Here is a 23776-nt window from a genome sequence, read left to right as displayed (position 1 = left end):
TACGTTTTTTTAGAAAAAAAAACATTGGCTCTCGTTTTTTTTCTAAATTTCGTTTTTTTTCAAACAGTCATTTGTAATGCATCTTACGTCTATTTAAGTATGAAATATTTTTATGTAGGTGTAATAATCGTAAAATGCAATATAAATTAAACGCTAGATACTGATACGCTACAAATATTTTACAATTTACATGAATACCATACCTATTAACAATTCGGGTTTCAGCAGTTTTCATCAATATCAACTAAGAAATAAAAGTAGAAATGAAATTTTGTTTTTTCGTGAATGCAGGCCTTTAATAAGTACGAAATAATGTCACGAGCAGTATAAAATTCAAATATCTTGTCTAAAGGTAAAAACTAATACTAATTTGCCTAATAGTATTTTTCTAAATGTCATATATAAATAATTTGTCGACTAGATATATGTGATATGCAAAGCCGGCTCTACCATATATGCAGTGGCGTATTTACGATTTTGTTTCGGGAGGGGCTTTGCTAACTTTCGGGGTGATTTGCCTGAAAATGTGAAAATTCTGCAAGATATTTCATATACTTTACTATAGTAAGTAAGATTACGGGGGGCGGGGCTTAAGCCCGGAAGCTCCCCTAAATACGCCACTGTATATATGCAACACGTGCATTTGCGTGGAACGGCAAGATTGGATGGTCCGGCAAAATCTGTCATAAGTATATTATTTAAATTAAATATTTCTTGTTTGAAACAGACTTCATGATGATGGTAGTTACATTTACTAAGCTGACCTTCTATTTGAATACAACATTCATAAATTATGTTTAGGTTGCATTAGTTTAAGGCCACATGGACAATCCTAAAGCAAATGTTCGAATAAATCCGAGCACAAATTGCTTGATTATTGTCAAATGCAAGAATTCAATTCTCGAATAGTAGTGAATATCTGTTCCATTTATCACAGTTTTGATATGAAAGTAGTCTTGTTTTTGTCAGAAGCAAGTTCCTTATCATTGAAGATAGAAACAATTTTTAAAAAAATGTTGAAACAATTTCTAAAATTGTTTCTAAAAGAAATGTTAAAACAATTTCTAAAAAGATGTAGAAGAAAAATCAAGAAATAAAGATAAAATGGCTAGTTGCACTGGAATTGCAAACTGATTCATTGAGATTGAAGCTCGATAGTGAATTCTATAAAAAGGATTACCATCTTTCCTCTGCAGGTGTGTTTGCTTTATCTTTCACTATCATAACAGATTAACATTTAAAGAAAAAACAGACACAACGTAATTGCATTTTTAGTATTTAAACCGTTCTGAGTTCGACTGCACTTACCCTCACCTTTGTTGTTCATGCTGGAGTAGCATACTTAAAATCATGACTTCTAAGATTTGTTCTTTCTGAAGAAAGGGGGAGGCGGCAAATTATGCCATTGCACGAGGCGACAAATTGACTAGGACTAGATTATAGGATGACTCAATTTGAAGTAATGCAGGGTGTTTCAAAATTAATATTAGGGTTTTGAAACTTTGTAGTATCTATTAGAATTAACTTACAATTATAAATATTATATCAAATGAAAGAGCAACTCAAACAGTTTTGTACGCACGCATGTACATGCATTGTTTCTTCTGTCTGCCGTTAGAAAGAGCAAGTAGCAAAGATGGAGATTAGAGAGCAGAAAGCTTTTTGTGTTTTAATAAAGACTGAACCTGTACAGTGCAACCGTCTGTGTGTAGAATATTAAGGAGACGCTTGCAACTACGTCTTTATTGTTTGCAGTTGCTACAGGTCTAAAGCCTACAGACTACGGTTTACGTGCCAATTTCGCAAGTGAAATATTCCTGCATAACAATGAAGATTTTCTGGATCGTGTCGTCTTCAGTGATAAATCGACCTTTCACCTAAGAGCTAATGTGAACACTCGTAATGTTTGCATCTGGCCGTCAGCAAATCAAAGGAGATTGTACAGTTGAAACGAGACTCCCCTAAATTGAATGTGTTTTGTGTCGTATGACGGAAAGTTTATGGGCCTTTCTCGCCTATCGACTAGATGTGTGCCGTGTGACGAATGAATCTCACATTGAACACTTGTAGCAAAGACTGTTTGAGGTGCTCTTTTACTTGATGCATTGCTTATAATTGTACGTAAAATGTAATAAGTACTACGAAGACTTAAAACCCCAAAATTTATTTTGAAACACCCTACTTTTCTCACCAACAGTGTTGGAACTAAGATGTAAAAAGGAGAGAAAATTTTCCTTATAAAGTTATTGTTTACAACGATATTATTATTAGTCGAGACTATAACTACAACAACAACACGAGTTAGTAGTCAAAAAAATGTAATGTATACTCGGTGGCCCAGGTGGCCAAAGTGGCACACACAGGTGTGTCACTTGTTTAATCCGCTCCAGTGTGGACACTAATTAAGATATCGGGATATTATTCTTGCAAAATGTGGTTGAACTATAGTTTAACATATTAATTTCTTTTTCTTCTGGTGTCGAATTTCCTTCTCAAATTTCACCCCAGTCAAAAATTCGAGAATTTTCTAATTTCGAATTTCCTTTACTTTTTTTCCCCTGTAGCTTCCTTCGTTCTGGAAAAAAGATCCTTAAGACTTGCCAGGTAGATACCTCGGATGGATATCTAACTGTTGACATCAATTGGACGGGCCTGCGCGCAGTGTTGGCAATTAGGGAAATTAAAATTCTCCTATATTTGGGCAAAAAATTAGGAATATTTGTTTATAAATCCGTACCTATACGTCCGAGTGCAATCAACTTACGCCAATCGAACATTTGTTCTTACTTAACAAACGAAAGTACAGGTCATTACAATGGGGTAATTAGGGGGCGCACGTAAAATTCGTATTTATGTTCTAGCCCTTGATTTTTCTAATTTTCTCTTACTTTTCTGTTTACCGTAATATATTTTTGGTAATTAGAAGCTTTGTTCCTTAAATATCGCCATAATACTTGTAGGATATATTAGTGTAGTACCAATGTTTAATTTAAGATAGTTTGCGTCTTTTTGGTAGCAGTGTTGCCAGCTACAGAATATTTTAATTTCAGATTTTAGGGGGAAATTTTGGAAAAATTATATGTTTTGTTTCTATTATTTCCCTCTTGTTGGCTATATCGTAACAAACGTACCAGTATCTGGAAGTCTCGTCTTTGCTCTACACAACCCACTATAGAAAGTTCCAATACGATAATTAGGGGAAGTACAGTTGAGGTTTACAGTGGACCTTGTTCTCTAATTGGAAAGATAACTGATTTTTTAAAAGGTAGAATGAGATATTTTTTATTGACATGCTTACTTTATTAGATATCGTCACAATATTTGTAGGATATATTAGAGGGATACCAAAGCTTATTTTAAGATAGTTTGTGTGTGTCTGATAGTAGTGTTGCTAGCTACAAAAAATTTTAATTCCAGATTTTAGGGGCAAATTTTGGAAAAAATTCTCTTTTTTATTTCTATTATTTCCTTCTTGTTGGCTACATTCGAACAAATGTACCAGTGTCTAACAGCCTCATCCTTAGCCTACACAGCGCACCATAAAAAGTTTTACTAGAATAATTAGGGGAAGTACAGTTGAGGTTTATAATAAACCATGTTCTGGAAATGGTAAGAAAATGGTGAATTTCTGAGGTAGAATGAGAGTTTTTTTTTTAATTTCATGCTTATTTTGTTATATATCGCCATGATACTTGTAGGATATATTCTTGGAGCACTACGGTTTATTTTCAGATAGTTTTCGTCTGTCTGATGGCAGCGTTTCCAGCCAAAACGATTAATTCCCGCTATTAGGTGAAAAATTCGGAAAATTTCCCTTTTCCCCTCTATTATTACCCTTTTACTGACTACATTGAAACAAACGTGCCACTACCTGAAAGCTTCCTCTTTGCCCTACAGAACGCACCATAAAAAGTTTCAATAGGATAATTAGAGAAGCTTTACCCCGGCATATTTGATTTTTGCTTCTGAGGCGTAAAAAGTGTCAACATTTCATGTGTATGACAGAATTTTTTCTTTCCCTCTTTGAATGGAAGCCAGCGACTTCAGGATTTCACTGTACCTTGTCAACACACCAAAGATTTGTTTAGGTGACTTGAACAAATATAGCAGCAGTGGTGCTAGAAAAAAAAATTTTGAATTTCGGTTAGGGAATTTTTTGTAAATTTTCACCCCTACATTTCTCTCAATAATTTCCCACCCGTTGACAACACTGCAATACAACTTACACCAAAAAATAGCCACATCCATTTTCTTAAAAACAAGGCCTTAACCATATCAATCGAATGAATAGTTTTTGAGCAATAAGTCACTAACTGGAAATGTAGGAAAACGCCAAAAATGACCTGGGGTCGAAAGGAATAATCACACAATTTTGCTCGTATAGGTACAAAGAAACAAACGATTTGTAAGTTACGAGGGCTTCGACTCAAGTTCTATTGATTATTTCAATAATCTGCAACATAAATCAATAAATAATAGTTGCCAGAAAAAAAACAGACTTTTGAAAAAAAACATGAAAAAGAACGATGTTTTTTATTGAAAAAAAACTTCACAGAAAAAAAACCGTTTTTTTACAACACTATTACTGTGTCACTTCTATACTGCACTAGAGCTCACCAGTCAACAGCGGGGACTGTGTTTCAAAAATGGCGGAAAGCCAGTAGAAACACGATTAAAAGGCAAACATACTATAAGGACATAAGTAAGAGTTTCCTATCATTCTTGAACAAGTTGTTGGTGAAGTTTGTTTCGAACCATCAAGAAATACTTCACATGGGGAGGACGACAAAAAAGTTTAAGATTTTTTAAATGAAGTGTTCTGTAGTTTACTATTCTTATTTGAAAATTAGAATCTTCGGTAATCGTAAGCATGCACACCACAACCTTTTCCAACTCAGAAAATTGGTTACATCAACACCGAACACGGAGTTATTTCAACACCGAAATAGGTGTCGTAGTAACACAGAACTGGAGTCAAACTAACACAAAAAAACGGTGTTAATCTGGTGGTCTGACCTTGAATTTTAACGCAGGGAATGTTGAATTAATACCAAAACGGTGTTACTTATACGGTTTGAACTTGAATTATGACACAGATTGTGTGTTGAAATAATAAGAAAATGATGTTGAAATAACACAAGGACTGTGTTATATTGATACTTGAGATGGTGTAATATTAACACAAAATAATTAACACACTACACACTGTGTTACTTTCTTTGTGTTGGTACAATACCGCTACAAGTAACACTCAACACTTTTTCCCCGCTGACCCTGACATGATGTCGAATCAACACCAAAATTACTAACACAGATCCGAATTTAACACCGCTTAACACCAGTTGTATGTTAAAAACGTAACACACCCCTGTGTTAAACGCTAACATGCAGTGTCTGTGTTGAATTAACACCGTATAGTGGTAGTCACGCTGGAACCACTGCCCTGTGTTAAATTTGAGTTGAATTAACACAACCATTTTGTACTGTGTAGCAACTCGCAAAGTCCCGCGCAAGAAAATATGTTAATGGGATGAGGGTGAGAATAAACTTGAACATCGTGAAAACTGATACTCTTAAACGCAGCGACCTCGAAAACTATGAATTTAACACTAATATCTGTCGTTCTCGATTACTTTTAAAATCTCGCCCCCTCCCTGGGGAGTGGAGTATGACCTTGAATTGGATTACAACTGTCACTATTCATCTCAGCGACCCCAAAAAACTGAATTCAACTCTAATATTGGTCGTTTTCGGGGGGACAAACTGTGCGGGGGGAGGCAAATTATTTATAGCATAGGGGCGCATAATATATAAATACGGGCCTGTTGGTTCCTGTTCCCATAGTAAATTCAATTGGTTACGCCTAAGCACATGGCATTGAATACATGACCTAATCCTATACAAAATAGTTGTTACTCAGATTCATAAATGCTTCTTCTCTAAATGATTAGGAACTTACCTTTCTATATGGAAAGTTAGGTTACTTCTGTAAATTCGGCAGATTTTATACAATAAAGTTTTGAAACGAAACCATGAAGCATACAGAACTCAGTTTCGCTAGAAGTAGGTAAATGTAACTTGCTAGAACACTTTTCTGGTACTGTAGCCGTCCCTGCTGGTCTAATGGCTAGCGCGTGTGGCTTGGTGCATATGGTCTCGGGTTCGATTCCCAGTGGGAAGGTACAAAAAAAATAATAATTTCACAATCATTCACTTTCATTAATCATCTGTCTCCAATAGCCTATATAGAATAATTGTGGAACATTAAACTAAGTTGTTTTTACTTTTCTCGTACTATATCTCAGTGGCAGAGTGTTTACGTCTGGTATAAGGAGTCCCTGCTTCGAACTTAGCCATGTGAGTTTGTAGTAGATAACATAGTGTCCATAGATTTCTCCTTTTCCTCCCTTATTTTATATTCGACAACCCTAAGACGTAAATGTAGTTTTTTTAATTTTCTGTATTAATGACAAAAATTGTAATTTTAACTAAAACTATACATACTCTGCTGAATCTGCTTTATACCTTATACATACTCTGCCTTTTTTCATTTCTTTTCTTTCTTTTTTCCCCCCCCCCCATTTTTTTATTACCTGTATTGAACATTCATATGACCTAATGGCTTATTCTTTAATTTTATATATTTGAATGCCCACTATCGAATGTGTATACTTCCTCCTCCCATGTTTTTTGTTAATTACTTCAGAACGAATTGACCAGGTTGAGTGCAGTTTTCGTCTGTCTTTGATACCTAGATCACACCATCCGTATGGTATTTATTAATATGTATATTCTGTATTTTGAAATTCTGTGATGTGCAGCTCCCTCTATTCACCAATTTGTCTGTTACTTTTGAACAGAATATTTTTCTTGCAACTTTCGAAATCCGTCATTTTGTATTCATTCTTGTGAATTAATTTCTCCTAAAGATAAAAGGTTTCGTGCGAATAGGGATATGCAATGCACATCGTCAATATACTATTTACTTCTCCTTAGATTACATTCTTATCTATTACTGTATTTTGTTTAATAGACTCCTTGAATATTTCAGATAATTTATCAGCACCTCTCGACGTGCTGACAGAATCTCACGTACCAGGACTAAGGCTATTTAAAAGACGCTCGTCGAAAGTCCAAAAGAGGCAAGTGTCACAAGACGGGCCCATCAAAGAAGAAATATTAATGCCAATTTTATATTTCTTATTCCCCGATGCTGAGAGGGAAAACAATCCTGTAAGTGAAAAAGAACTTATCACCAACTATCATATCTAATTTTTTTGTGGCCAGTAAACTCTCATTAAATTATTAGTATGCTGTAGTGTAATATGTTTCTACCAGCAGATCATGTGTAGAATCAATGCTTTTATTAGATATAATTTGTGACCGCACTGTTCATTCTAGCATTGGGACTGCATGTAACTTAAATAACAATAAAATCCGACCAAAGCTAACACATATAGCAGAATTAATAGTATTTTACGGGTAAGGAATCTCAAATGTTAGTATTTTTAGAAATGAAATATCCACTGATATTTTAGTTTTAGCCTAGAACTTTCAAATTTTCGTATGGCTGGTTTTGTGTTCAGCTATTGGTTACAACGAATGTAATACAGAAACCTTACAAAAATTCCTGAAATCAAAAAAAAAAAAGTACTAATTTTATTTTAGGACCATATGTTGGGGCCCTAACGGATTTTATTAGTGGAAATGAACTTGAAAAAGTAAACTGCTAGAACAAAATTGATGCAATGTGTCTTCCTTATTTTACCCAATACTTTTATAAGTTCAGTAAATTACTTAAAGACAGGAAAGAACAGAAAAAAATAGAGGCAGATAGTGTCTACAAAATACATAGGTGGAAATATTAATAAAAGAAATGTAACGGATTAAAATTGAAAATTAAGCCTTTCGAAAATATAATTGATTTAATTTAAAATTTGTGTCAGAAAAAGTAACGATTAAAATTAAAAGTAACATCAAAATTAAGTGAATAAAGTTAAAAGTAACATCGAAGTTAAGCAAATAAAATTAAAAGTAACATCAAAATTAAGTGAAAAAAATTAAAAATAACGATTAAAATTAAGTGAATAAAATTAAAGTTTAAAATGACAATTTTGACCATCTTGTCATGAAAATTGTTCTGCTATTATAAAATGTTACTGTTCTCAAACATAACTGATAATTAATAAACAATATAATTAAAATATCATAAAAACCAGAAATATTCATATCAGATGGTTTCTAAGAAAAAAATTAACGATTATTTTTTTTACTTGTTACGCAATAATGTTTTTAACGATTATCAGAAACCAGATATATCAGCGGTTTTTTGTATACAAGATTGTACATTACTCCTGTATATCATAATTGTCTGATGAAGCCAAAAATTTAGTGGGCGAAACTGTTGCAAGTATTTAATTTTTTAAAGTAAAAATATTGTTTTGCTCAGCAAATAGTAAGTTTGTATTTGATTTAACGATTACCAATTAAAAATGACTCCTAAAATTGTAATAGATTAAATTAACAATTAGCAAACCTTTTAACTGATTAAGTTAATTGTTTAATTTTTTTTATTGCATTAATTACGAACTTGACAAAGTATTTTTAAATAAACTAATAATTGCTGCTTTCCAGGTCTTTTCTTATTGGCCAGAAATCTGAGTGCGCAACTTATGGCGTCATTCACGATTGCTCACGTGTCTGCATTATTAAAAGTCTTTGGGGCAACAACTAGTTCTTTTATTAACATTTTGTAATTAAATATTAAATGATCCACTTTACGAAGTTATCGTTGTTATTACTGAGTTATTTGCAAAAATAGCAACGTAAGAGAGACCGTAGTGGAGACACTTAATTTAAAACTAGAAGACAAATACTTGATAGAGAGATGTATTTAACGATTTTATGTTCGAAACTTTATTATTATTATTATTATTATTATTATTATTATTATTATTATTATTATTATTATTATTATTATTATTATTATTATTATTATTATTATTATTATTAATTAATTATCGATAATAATAATAATAATAATAAGTTGGAAGTTTGTTAATAAAAATAAAAGCCAAATAAACCAAGCCACTGGACTTATGGTTGCTGATGTGTATGTGTCTAATCCTAGAACTTTAGCTAAATCATGGGCTCAATTATTTGAGACTATATATAAAAGACGTCCTTCTTTACATAATATTGACTTATCGGATTTGGTGGGTAATGATTCTTTTTATCCTATTATTACAACTGAGCAAGTAACTAAGGCTATAAACAATCCTAATGACAAATCTTCTGGCTTAGACGGTATACCTGCTTTTATACTGAAGGGCATTGTGTCCATCATTGCGCCTGTCTTAACATCTTTTTTCAACTGGAGTTTACTTACTTCTGTTTATCCTGAACATTGGAAGATGGTCGTTGTTGTTCCTATCCCCAAGACTGATGGCAAAAATTTATCCGACTATAGACCTATTTCTCTGTTGAGTATCATACCCAAGGTTTTTGATAAGTTAATATATAATTATTTGTATAATTATGTTTATCCCAATATTACGATCTATCAACATGGCTTTATGAAAAATAGGTCAACTACAACTAACTTAACATGTTTTATGACTGATACTCTTCCTATCTTTAAAAGTAATGGTCAAATCGATGTAATTTATTTCGACTTCTCTAAAGCCTTTGATAAGTTACCACATGACATCTTAATTTACAAATTGAAACATTATGATGTCTCCATTGTATTTATTACTTGGTTAGTATCATACTTGTCCCAAAGAAAGTTTGTGGTTAGGTATAAGGGTAATCTTTCAGATGTATATAATACTCCGGTGTTCCGCAAGGGACAAATCTCGGACCACTTCTATTCCTTATGTTTATTAATGATATAACTGAAAATTTGGATTGTAAATGTTTGATGTATGCAGACCTCAAATCTACAAAACTATTGTAAATTAGGATGATTGATTGGTGCTCCAAAATAATATTAATAAAATACTACTTTGGTTTCAAAACAGTGTACTACCTTTAAATTGTAACAAAACCTTTTCAATGAATATTACGAATAAAACAAATCCAATTTTTTTTCACTTATAACATAAATGATACTCCAATTAGAATTGTAGATACTATTAAAGATTTAGGTATTGTTTTAGACAGCAAATTGCTTTTCAAACAGCTTGAGAATATAACTTCCAAAGCGAGAAGAAATCTTGGAATTCTTAAATGGATGTCCAAAGATTTTAAGTCTGTTAAAACATGCCTTATTCTTTATTATTCTAATGTTAGAAGTCATCTTGAATATTGTTCAATCATATGGAATAGAAATATAGATTATATATCAACTACTCTGGAGACAATTCAAAATCTTTTTCTTGCTTGTTACGCTGGAAGTTTAAGTATTATGAAGGTATGTCGTTGGATGAAGTTAGGATGTCCTTAGGTATGTTAAGGTTGTCTGAAAGAAGGATTATTTTGGTTCTTAAAACGCTACATTCAATTCTTCACGGTAAATTGAATCTGTTATCAATAATAACTCTGTATACAACCAGTTATCATATAAGAAATCCGAAAATATTTAAACCCATTCAGTTTCCCAATGATGTTCCTTTGTATAAAATTTTATCAGTAGCCAATGATTTTGCCAGTGTTATTGACATTTTTGATCATAATTTTAGTAATATACAAAGACAGTTATATAATAATTTCATTATCAGCTGAGAGTATTATTGTCTTTTATATAACAGCATGTTTATTTTATGCATGATTTTTTTTTTTTTTTTTTTTTTTTTTTGTCCTTTTCTGTGCATGTATCATTTGTATTTTATAATGTATTATGTTTATTTTTGTTGTTTGCATGTTATTTGTATGAAAATTGGAAGTGGGCAGTTCTGTTAAAGAATATTTTAATAAAAGAAAAATATATTTTCGTTAATAATATCCTCGAAAAAAAAAGAGAAGAAAAGAAATGTGTAATTCTGAATACATTTTTTTTTCTTATTTCAGACTCATCCGTATCCAAAGCTTGTTAGCAGCCATGCAATGGCAGATAATGTGTCATTCAAACAAAATGAAGTAAGTTACTTTTTAAAAATTTAGTTTTATATTTATAAAGGTGTAACAATTATTACCCATCTTGCAAATAACAGTTGTCAGTTGTCACTATTCTCAATACTCAGAAATAGACTTTCATATGGGGCTATTTTTCCTTCTTTTTTCCTTCACGTATTGTAATATTGCCTTCTTGTCATCTGTAATGCTTACTTGTACAGTTCCAATGTTTCGACAGGTATCTGCAGTCTTGCTCACAGATCCTTCTTAAAAAGGAAGGTTTTTCAGTGAAGGTACACGTCGTTTGGATTCTATGTAGATTCACATCTTATATATATTTGGATATACATGAGCAGTTCGGGGGGAAGACGGTGGTAAGCACCACTTTGAGTGAAATCGAGTTATTGGTTGGATTGGGTTGAGATCAGACCACTGAAAAGTATGTAGGTAGGTTAGTTTCGGAAATGTACCTGCAGATGGCAGGGAAAGCTTGTTTGGTGTTTGTCATTTGCATTACATGGGAATGTTAAACTTTCTTTTCCAGTTTACTAAAAAGTTACAAAATAAGAGACACCATTGTCTTCCTCCGAATTGTTCATATATATATATATATATACAAAACAGTTGGGCGGACTCTTACCTTACTCTCTTATCCGTAAATCATTCCCTGGTGTTAATCATCAATAATATCGTAACTCATCATTATCTTTTGCTATTTTGCATACCTCTTTTTATCTATATTTCGTACATACTTTTCATCCTGTACTATCTCCCTTTTTATTTATTACTTTTAATTGTTATGTAAAACAATTAAAAGTAATAAGTATTCTGTTGCTTTGCGCTAATTTATACATTTTTTTTTTAAATTTTTCAAACTTGTCTTCCTATTTTATGGAATTTTTTCTTCATTTATTACTTCTTTGTTCTTCTGCATTTTTCTATCTATCTGTTCCATTATTTACATCTTCTTCTAGTAAACTTCGTCTATCTACAGCCTGGTAATACTATCACAAGATTACGTGGTCATGTATTTCATTATCGAGTCCACCTGGATGTTTCACAGCTTTTTCTGTTCGTTAGTATTTTTTCTCTTTCTCCCTCTATCTGAATGCGGTCAAACGTCACTTCATCGTGATTTTCTAAAATTTCTGCACTATATTAAAATTCTTGGAAGAAATAATTAGCTCTATATTGGTAGAATTATCTACAGATACTTATCAATTTAATGGAAACACCGTAAAAAAAGTGGACCTTATCAGATGAATATATTGTTGGACCACCTATCGTTCTTAGGACACTATTGATGCGACATAATATGAAGTTATAGAGGTTGTTCTATAACTCATCTATACTCATTTGAATCAACTAATGGTAGCAACGAGAATATTACATTATTCCTCGCGCAGTGTATCAGTCAGTTCCGTAGAGGATATAGGCGGAAATCTGCGCCGGATTCGTGTCTCCAAATTGGACCACAGATGTTCAATTATGTTCATGTTCAGGAGTTAGGCGGGCAAGGGGAGGTATTCAAGGGGGATTAAGATCCCGATGTACCCCGAATCACGTCGCAACAGCTCCAGCCGTGTGAATGAATGTATTATCATCTTGCAAATATGACATCATTGCCCGGATACCATATCTGGACCATTAATGCGTATGATCCCCTAAAATGACGATATAATTATGGTTCTAGTAAGCCAGTATGGTTGGCAGGAACACTGCAGATCATACTCTTCTTGAGCTTCCGCCAAACGTAAACACGATCTATACTTGAAATAAGGTCAACGATGAGTCATCCGACCATATCACACGTTTCCAGCCATCAGTGGTCCATGTTACGTGTTCGGCACCGTTGACGTCGTGCTAAAGTATCCTTATCAACGGTTTCGCCCTTCCAGCCTGACCTCGTATATCTGTCATGTAATTCTCGGAGGACTGTGATTGTCGACACAGGCTCCGGGAATTGCTGCTTGAGTTCCTCCGTCACTTGCATCACGATTCTGAGTGACAATTTGCTGTAATGTTCGACAAGACCTGTCACTGAAGGTTTTCTTCTGACTACTATTACTTCTACTGACTACCTCTCTTCACCGATGTGTTTTTGCCAGAAGTTTTGTAGGCCATTATCACCTTGGGCATTGTAAATATCATCTTGGATAAGCTAAAATAAAATTTTCTCTGTCTTGTTGAACTCAAACGTTTTCTGATTCTAATTAACTTTGAATTCGCCCATATTTTCAAGATGTTCCTGTGTATCACCCATTTTTCTTCAGGTTTTTCAGACTTCACACAACTCATTTTTCTACCACTTGATGCTTCATGACGCTTTTTTTTTTTTTTAATTCTTTCGTTTCCAATGATGATCATCGTGTAATGACGTTCAACAAATTGTTGAAACTCAATAGCTGATTGGTTCGTTTTCTGTCGGTATAGTACTGAGCTTGATTATCCGTTGATCAACGTTTCATATTTTGGTTTTCGAAGCCACAGTGATTTTTTTTAACTACTATAGATTCATTTTTAAATATTCCTTTTTAAAAAATATTAAATTATCCTTTATGTTGGATTTCTTAACAGAATCAAATCAACGGCTTGAAAACTGCTCCTGTCGATGGCCTAGTGTGGAGGCTAGCAATAGTAATGGCGCATGTTGTCCATTCTCTTGGTGGAGTAAAAGCAGCTGCTCATTTATGGTATGAAGTAATTCAGGAACTTCGCTATAGGTGGGAGAGGAATATCAGTGTCCCTGGGTAAGTACTTGTTTGCTATATCCGCCTCATGAGACATTAATAGGTTGACTGCCAAGGTGTTTTGAGGGTACTGCTCCCAGGAGGCCATAAATTTCTTCTTGCCTTTGGCTCAATTATGGATAGTTATGTCACATTTTTGTCGCGATATTTTGCTTCTCCCGATAATGTACCAATGGGAGAAGAGCACCATATGTCATGCTCATGGTCTCACAGTAATTTGTGACAATGAGCACCATATATGATGCTCAAGAACATGAATAGGTTAGTAATTTGTGATATCGAGCATGAGCACATATACGGTGCTCAATGTTTATGGCCCTACAGAAAAATAAGGTGATCACCACATATGATGCTCATGGCAGTCAACCTGTTAAGCATGAAACAGTATTACCTTAAGATCCTGTGTCATATTTTAATGAAGTATTTTAGTATTTGTGTCACTGGCTGCAATCTGTTTTTCTCGTTCACAACAGGCAGATGCTTTTATGATACCTAACATAATTGTCTGAGGCCACTTCATTCCTTTCTTCCACCTCAATTTCTCGGCCGGTGATCACCAAAGGACGTCAATCCTCATAAGTAACGGGCTAACGTGGTCATAGCTGCCAAAAGCCCAGAAATTCAATTCCTAATATTGGTTTCAGCAAAAACCCAAAATTCTTTTAGAGAAAATAGTTTCGTGAAAATCGAATAGGTTTTTAGTACTAGAGATGAAACAGATATACCATTTAGTCTCAGAGCAAATGACAGTTGACGCGATGGATCGTTGTAGATCTTTCTGTGAATTCGCCAGTGAAAATAAAAAGGGGTGAAGTTTAAATAAGAAGTGGTTATCACTGTCTCCCGTCGGGCAGGGCATATTGTGACATCGTAAAAAGAGTAATGACCTGCCGACAAGGAAGAATGATATATGATAGTATATTTTGACAAGGTAATAATCTACATGGAGACCCAATAAAACTTTCCATATTTTGATCGGTTATAGTACTGTCAGTGGAGGAACGAAAATACTGGGGGTCACACCGCGTCGCTCACCACTCTCCTACCGTTTTCAGTTGTCATTATGGTTTGGTCAGGAGCTCATCGTGCGTACGCAGACTTTTTTTTTTTTTTTTTTTTTTTTTTTTTTTTTTTTTTTTTTTTTTTGCAGCAGTTCTGCGATTACAGTACAGAGAGATTATTTTCCCTTAAAGTTTGCTATTCCGCGTAATGAAACTGTTCCTGATCGGGAGACCATCTTACAGTGGATTGAAATATTTCTAACAACGAGCTCAGCGTTGGAAAAAAATCATCTGGCCTACCTAAAATTGCTCGTACGCCTGAGAATATTGAGGCTGTGAAATAGTCTGTTTTGCAGACCCCAAAACGTTCTGCAAGGAAGCATGCTGTAGTTGTTGGGCTTCCTAGGGAGAATGTAAGAAGAATTTTAGAAGAAACCTGTATTTCACCCAAACTGTTTTCAATATCATTTTATAGTTTAGAATAAACAACTTTATATCTGCAATACATTTTGTTTCATTAGCCTTTAAAATGTAGGAGATTTTATTGTCTCACCCTGTATATAATGGTGTGTATGAAGTGATATTTTTATTTCAAAGTAAGTCATTTCATTAAATTAACTTGTTCTGTGTCTGTTTATTTAAGAATAAGGTAAGTCTGTATAATAGTAGCAGAGCTCATAGTGTCACTTTAAAAAAAAAAAAAAAAAAAAAAAAAAACTAAAAGTTACTTTTTTTCAAGTTGGTCACTAAAAGTTTTTTTTTTTTTTTAATTTGTCACTAAAAGTTACTTTTTTGAGAGGTAAAATGACTTTTTCCTGTGATTTGTGTCTTGCATTGGCAGTTTTCTAAGCAAAATGTTATAAAAATAAATGGAAAAAAGCAAAAATTCGTTACTCATTACTCTTCTGAAAGCTTCAGTATTTGCTGCCACATGTGAAACAGTCAGCTTTATTCTCACGAGCTTATTCTTTCTAAAGCAGAGTGGATGGTTGGTGAATGCTTAAGCTCTCAAGGTGGGGTTGAGAACCCTTCTGTGTCTATTCTTTCTTCTGTCATAATAGTCTTTTAGTTTTCTCTCGTAATAGTTAACGCTCCACTCAACGTTGTGTGTGTGTGTTTGTGTGGTTCATCACGTTCGTCTTGTGTTATGCTTCTTGCATGTTCTTCTTAAGACTAGGTGATGAATTTGAATATTTCATGGCTTTGAAAATTCTCAGTGCTAAGTTAAATATAATGTCTGGGATGAAGAAATTCGGAAATAGGCCAGAACTAGCTCCACTTACTCAGAAGCTTCTTAGATCTGCTAAGTCTGCTTACCGTAACTACAAAGCATACTTAGAAAACCTAAGAAAGGAGGAAGCTCAAAAAGAAGAAGTAAAGAAGAAAAGATGAAACAAAACAGACAAAGAAAGAGGTGATGGAGAAATTGACAAAGAACAAAAGGGGTATGATGAGATATTGGTCACTTTGTGGTCACTTTTTCGTGTGCTTTTGGTCACTTTTTCGTGTGTTTTTGGTCACTTTTCAACTATTTACAAGAGACCAGACCACTATGAACCCTGTAGTAGTTTTAACTTAATACTTTTCTTTCCAATAGGATATCATATAAAATAAAATTAGTATTTTTTTTAAGTGCATAAATGTCTTTATTTATAATGTTTGTGCTTCGAAATTTACATGGCTGCAATCAGACAGAAGCTGATTGACATTATTATTATTATTATTATTATTATTGAGAAGAGCACTGATATACACGTTACAGTACAAAAATAAATTCATTCCCAAACTATACAGTTTCACGATTCTTGACAGTTAAAATCATTGTAAACTTCAAGCGAACTTATTTGAAATAGTTAGAATTTTTATATTGTTTTAATGAGTTTTGATGGAAACTGCTGACAAAATAAAAAGAAATAAAACAAATTCACATATTGTAAACAAATTGTAATGATAATTAATGTAATTCATGAACTCATCGTTTAAAAAGCTACTTAAACTTAGTATGAAGAAAATAATGAACCATTTGTGGAATTCTTTAAGATGTCTTTACTACGTAGCAAGTGATTATCAATTTAAATCTCATTTTTTTTTATGAATACCTAGTTTCCTTTCTTATTTTTCTTGATTATTCTTAATCACGTTTATGACCTTAAAATGAGGTAATAATGTTCGTTTCACATTATGAGATATCATGATTTAAAAAAAAAAAAATGAAACTACATGTAGTTACAGCTTCTTTCCCTTCATGTTATAAAGAATTACATTTATCGAACAGTCACATATGTGCTATTAATGTGATAGTTGCACTTTTACCTATTTCTACTAACGTACCAACTGTCTTTTGTATAAGTGCTGGTCAAATGAGAGAAATGTATGTTATTAAAACTGATATTATTTCTTTAGGGGTATTTAAATTCATTAGCAGTAATGAAACAAATCAAAGTGATTTTTCTATAATAGTTATCTCCAGTTTCCTTATACGCGTTAAGTAAAAGGTTTGATTATTTGACACTGGCCAAAATATGAAATCATCTTGCTTATATAAAAAGATATAAGAAGTTTGTACCCGTAAATGTGAGAAAATAGGAAGACAGAGATTCAAATAACCATTCATTTTTTTGTTAGAAAAAAGTAATTTCATGTTTTAACATGGTTCTTCCAGTCTTGTATCTAATTTTTATACCCTTGACCGATTCAGAAATTGAAGCATACACAAAATGTTGTGACTTCTGTTGTATGAAAAACTTTAAATGTATTCTTACTTATTTAAAAGTTCCGTAACCATGAGATTAATTTCCTGTGTATGAGGAAATTAGATTTTCCTTCTTATTTACATACAATAGAGGCGTAACACTTTTCATCCATATAGGAAGTTCTTGTCTTACGCTTTGGAGTAAACACTTTTTATTCAAAACCTTACTAGTAATGTTATAGTATATTTTCTTATTATGTGAGAAAATGGAATTTGATACCCCTAAATAAGATGTGTCTCAAACACTTCGTCTTTTCAAGATAGACGCACACACATACATACAAAGAAAGATTACTAGATACCTCCACAAAAGATGACTTTTCACTTGCTGTCACACATTCATTCGTACATGTACTTACATACATATATAAATGCGCATTCATGCATTTACACACAGTTATATGTACTCGTACTGCAAATTACAGTTGATTCCGCACACGCACACAAATATACACACAATTCACTTGATGAATTAATGATTCTTTGAAATTTAATAAATCGCGTTTTAAAATAGTTCACGCAATAATGTTTGCTTGCTTCGTCTTTAAAATTATAATTAAAACTTTATAATTCTTATTGCGCTTATGTATAAAAGTAAGTAATCGCTTCTTAAGTTTGTCTTTGCGTTAGCAAAGTCTGTACTTTGAGCACATTGCACATTTTACTTTAATGCTTCATTGTAACTCCCGTGTATGATGATTTGAACCATCACATAAATAAGAGAGATATTATAGTTTGTCCTTTTCCATACTTTCTGAATGCGTATTGCATCATAATGAATAGACTGATTTCTTGGTTTCTTAAAGCCTTCTTAGAAAGGGATTTGTTTATTAGCATTGTTTGCTGCTGCCTGCAGCGGCATCCATGTTGATGTATTCTTTCCTCTCATGTGTAAACCAATGAATATTGGCTGTAGCAATATTAGAGTTGAACTAGGCCACCTCGTGTTGGGTTTCGAGCCATGTAGATATCCATATCATGATCTGTCCAATTGTCTGAAGTGTCGTATCCTGTAAGAGAGTGGGTAGATCCTGCTGCGCTGAAGCGACTGCTAGATCTCATCTGGTCCCTGGTTCGAGACTTGGGTCGTTGTCTTCGTGGGCTGCGTTGGCTAGTCTGACTGGTATAGCTTGCACGGGAGAGACGATCTGATATTGAAGCAGCAGCTAGAGATTGGCGTGATTGGCGAAGTTCTGGAAATTTAAAGAAAATATATACAAATGAAAATATATATATGTATATTTTGGAACAAAGAAATCCCGAAACCATTAAGAAAACAAATACCTTTCTATAAATTAATTGTTAAGACAAATGAGACACTTACTAAGAGTTTTCTATATAGGTTCAGTCACTTCTTATGCGGCCTTGTTCACCGGTTTAAGTCAGACATATGAAAATAAAATTGGGAGAGCCGGGTTCGATTCCCGTCGGGAGCTCATGTTGTTCGGATTCCACGTTAATCAGTACGTCCCGTCTCATATAGCCTCGCTGCTGAAAGGGACGTTAAAGTCAATATCTACTCAAATCAACTCAATGAATCACTTTATGAACACATTTCGCACTTTTAGTGCAAAGTTATAAAGGGATTCGATCCTCATTTGGGGTGAGTCAACTTGGTAAACAAGGCTACAAAATGTGTGACTGAAACCGTACAGAAAAATTCTTACATATGTAATCAACGAAGTAAGTGTTCCATTTTTCTCTTTAACAATTAGAACAAAAAGGTGTCAGTTACTATCTTAATACCTAAATTAGTTTCACAAAAGACAGATAAAAAATAAAGAAAAGCTACGTTGTAATCATGGTCCCTTTAACTTCTTTTATGTTATTTAATGTACCCACTATTGTGCTTTTTCAAAATTAACTCCTCTTTCGATCCGCATCAACGAACACTAGCACATCGGCAGCACTAAGATTCCCCATCTGCTTATTCGACAAGACATATCTCATCACAAAAATACATTCGATCACCTTTTTTTCGTATAAGTATTCTCAAAATCCTTCCCTTAGACATCTCTAGATTCCTCAGACAGATAGGAGAATTTTCCAATTATTTTAGATTTACTTTCATTTGCATTTACTTGATTTTATTTCATTATCACTTTGTCGTTAATTTTTGTTACTTTAATTACCCCCTTGTAATTTATATTGTTATATCTTCTAATTTCCATTTTCTTTATTTTATTATTATTATTTACTTATTTCACTTGATTAGTATTTTCCATACTGACACAAACTCATACACTCACATGATTTATATACTCAAACGAATAATATATCATAGATATTTTTATAAAAAGGCCTTGTGTCCATCTTAAACATAAATTAAACATAACTTTCTTACAAGGCTGTCTGTATTCTTTATTATAAATTAACGAGAAATGTAACAGTTTCGGAAGTATATCACTTCCTTCTTCAGACTACTATTTCAACTGAAATCATAGATAACATAACATAATTTGTTATCTCTACCAATCAAGAATCATCTTTTTCAATTTATATTTATGTTATTTATATTATTTATAATAAAGAATACAGACAGCCTTGTAAGAAAGTTATGTTTAATTTATGTATAATATATCAGCTATTAAACGAGTTGAATTAGTTAAAGACAAACTTCCTTTTATTACTCTGAAGGGTCGGTGGTGTGATTTGATTATTCTAAATGTACATGCCCCAACAGAAGATAAAGATGATGATATAAAAGACAGTTTTTACGAAAAAGTAGATGATGATATAAAAGTAGAACCAAACTCCCGCGATACTATAAGGAAGTTCTGTTAGGGGATTTAAATGTGAAGGTAGAACAAGAGGATATTTTCAACCTGATTATAGGGAATGAAAGTCATTGTAAGGAAAGTAATGACAACGGTGTAAGACTCGTGAACTTAGCAACATCCAAAATCCTTATCGGGAAGGGAACAAAGTTCCCACATCGCGACGTTCATAAATATACTTGGACCTTACCAGATGGAAATACACATAATCAAATTGATAATGTTTTAATAGACAGAAGACGACAGACTAGCATAATTAATGTTCGGTCGTTTAGAAGAGCTGACGGTAACACTAATCACTGCCTGGTAACAGTGATAATAAGAAAGAGAGATTAGCGTTGAATAAAGAAAATATTCAACATCTGAAAACTGGGAGGTTTAATTTAAAGAAATTAGAAGAGATTCAGGTGAGAGGGGAATACCAGATTGAAATGTTGAACAGATTCTGGGTTGTAGAAGTTTCGGAATGCAGTAGTGTTGACGATACTTGGGTTGAAATTTCATGAAGTATGACAGCCCTTTACGAAGATAAATCTTCAAACAAGAAATGCTACTGACTTTGGTTCCCCATTTCGTTGTGACAGTCTTTAATAAAAACCACATCATATTGAACGAACATAGTTCTTTATTATCAAGAGGGTACCTTTATTGTATTTAATTGATAAGTCATTTAATCTAACGTAAAAAGTAAATTATGGAGTATCTATCAAACTAACTTGCTAGGAAAGGGGGAAGAAATGTTAAATTTATTTATTTAAGTAAATTTCTCCAAAATATAATTGCGCACTTTTTTTTTAATTCATTAAATTTGGAATTGGACAACAGATTAAAGAAGAGAATTAATTTAGTACTGTGTATTGCATTTTACTACAAGATGGCGCTAGTTAGGTAGTTACAATAAATACAGAGCGCCACCTATAAGCTAACCATTAAACTTTTTGGGGTTTTGGAACTTCATATTAACTATTGCATATATTACACTTATCATAAAGTGCGCTCTATTGCACCATATTGCAACATATTTACCTGGCTGTTTCAAGACAAACATTTATATGACGCTAGTTAATTTCGTTTATCTGACTTTACTCATATAGTACTAAACGTAGTTACTTCTGGAAAATTCTTTATATTGCTGGTATTTTAACACTGAAACTGTAAACCAAATTTCAAATTGTAGTTTCGAATAGGAAGTACATTATGATTACATAACCCATAACCTATTTTATTTCAGCCTTGAAAATAAATTTAAGTTAACTGTCTTTTAAAGTTTACTGTTCTCAAGTATGGAAATGAAGAAACGTTTGAAATGAAGAAGTGTAGAAGTATGGAAGTGAACAGAATTTCTTTTTAATGTATGATTCAGGTGTCATCCAAAATATACATTTCTGTTATTACGCTGTTTCTACCTTCAAAAAATTTTTCATCCATATACTTGGAGAGAGAGAGAGAGAGAGAGAGAGAAAAACTTTTAACACTTAAATATTCTACTTCTGGGGTTATACCAACATAAACGTACGAAATGGATTACCAATTTTAAACACACGTAATTTCAAATTATTTTTAATCACAAATAGCCCAAGAACCTAGTAGCAAATGCAAAGAAAATGAACTTCATGCGCAGCGGAAAACCGTTCGTACAATTTTATATTGCAAGGATCCGTATACTCACACGTACTGCAAAGCACATGATTTCACTACAAACACATGCTTTTACAATTATAAACAAACTGTGGCAGACGACAGAAGGATACTGCACTTCCAGGAAAAAACGAAGGGGATTCGGAAAACTACGAAGAAGGCCGACTAAGCCTCCATGCGTCCTCCTTAGAAGAGGATGACTATAAAAGAGGATGTTGGAACCAAGAAGTTAATCAGTACTACTACTAATCGCTAATGTACAATATCCTTTTCCCCAGGGCGCCATACGCTACGGAGATTTCCTTTAATACCTACTCCCAGGGCTGCTATGAGCTACAGAGTATAACCAATCCCGTCTGAGGCCGCTCTGGGCTAAGACAAATATCCTTTATCTCGCGAGGCCACATCGTGTGCCTAGGGGCTTCGCTCTTACTGTACACTGAAAACAATTCAAGAGACTTATAAATTTATAAAAACTTTGTAAAAATTTTATAAGACATTTTTATAATAAAAAGGTGTAAGGTTAAATACCCGTGTACATTATTTAGACTCTACCGACAGAATATTGCAATATTTTGTTATGAACAAAATTTAATATTTTCTACTAGTGCTGTTAAAATCCGAATAATTTATTATTCGAATGTTCGAATAATGAATTATTTGATTATTCGAATAATGAATTATTCGATTTTCGTTATTCGAATATATTCCGGTAACGATAAGCAATATATAATCATTCGAACAGTTGTTCGAATAACGAATAATTGTTCGAATATTGGAAACAAATGTTCGGGTACTCAAATATTACAAATAATTTTAAAATCACTACTTTCTACTATATTTAAAAAGTAAATGCCCCGATCTCTAAAGAATGGAAATCTTCAATGAATGTAAAGGTACAAATCCCACAGTTCAAATTTTTACTCAAACATTCTTTTTGTCATGTAAGTTGATTTAGTTAAATACTTTCATCACGTAGCACCCTCCTTCACAAAATCATCCTGTACAAGATAAATACTTATCCTATTGGTTATATTTCCCTCTGTTCTGCGCTCAAATCGAATTTAATTATAGCACAAAACTTCTGAATGAAGTCTGTTTAAAATTACTGTACGGTTTTCATACGTACCATAGTTTCAGGGATGTACACAGGGGGTTGATTCGGAGGATTGGTACGGATATCCAATACCATCCCCAAATTCTCACTTTCCTGTAAATTTAGCTTACTTTTAGAAATGATTTTAAAGATTTTAATATAATTTAACCTCATACTGAGTTTGGACCCCTCCTGTAATAAATTGCTGCGTAGGTCCCTGCATAGTTTTATAAAACCATTTTAAATCTAACAAGTAAAACCGACCTAAAATTAACTATCCTAATATCTACTTTCTTTTCTGAATTACCAAAGTTAGATTTTTAGAAAAAAATTGCAATATATAAATGTAAGGTTATAATGTTTTCTAACTGCAAACTCTCCAGTATTGTATTTTGTCCAGTTCCTTGTTCTTAATATGTTGCTGCCATATTTCAAATTTATTGGGAGTTAAAAATTTTTGATGCTCAATTATATCTTGGAGAAATGTACATTGTTCCCTTTAAAGTTCTTTATTGGTAAATTCTAACTGCAGTTATTTCTTCTGTGCTGCATAATCTTTGAGGAGATTATTGTAGGAATATTTTAGTGCTGATTTACCTTTAAATGCGTCAATGTCAACGCAATTTGTAAAATATTAATTTAGGATTCTACTTATAATCTCCTACAGAAAACTTTAATACATACAAGCTACTGGTCGAACGTAGTGC

General features: G+C 33.1%; 2 protein-coding genes across 4 annotated transcripts in view; one reads left to right on the top strand and one right to left on the bottom strand.

Annotated features, from left to right (window-relative positions):
• The window catches only part of Rab3GAP1 (RAB3 GTPase activating protein subunit 1), a 363483-nt gene that overhangs the window by 19453 nt on the left and 320254 nt on the right, over window positions 1–23776 (top strand). Inside the window, exons 6-8 of the mRNA XM_081758024.1 lie at window positions 7052–7233; window positions 11011–11079; window positions 13633–13805. Of these exons, the coding sequence (XP_081614150.1) occupies window positions 7052–7233; window positions 11011–11079; window positions 13633–13805 (424 nt within the window). The remainder of the gene's footprint in view (window positions 1–7051; window positions 7234–11010; window positions 11080–13632; window positions 13806–23776) is intronic.
• haf (leucine-rich repeat and fibronectin type-III domain-containing protein hattifattener) overlaps window positions 17005–23776 on the bottom strand; it is a 236752-nt gene continuing 229980 nt past the window's right edge. For all 3 annotated transcript variants that reach the window (XM_081758032.1, XM_081758035.1, XM_081758041.1), the window contains one exon: window positions 17005–18751. In XM_081758032.1, coding sequence (XP_081614158.1) covers window positions 18480–18751 — 272 coding nt within the window. In that variant the 3' untranslated portion in view covers window positions 17005–18479. The remainder of the gene's footprint in view (window positions 18752–23776) is intronic.

The sequence above is a fragment of the Thermobia domestica genome, chromosome 1 (assembly GCF_964235325.1).
Source record: "Thermobia domestica chromosome 1, izTheDome1.hap1.1, whole genome shotgun sequence".
In the NCBI taxonomy this organism is placed as follows: Eukaryota; Metazoa; Arthropoda; class Insecta; order Zygentoma; family Lepismatidae; genus Thermobia; species Thermobia domestica.
Note: the sequence above shows the minus strand (reverse complement) of the source record. Positions and strands in the feature narration are given on the sequence as shown.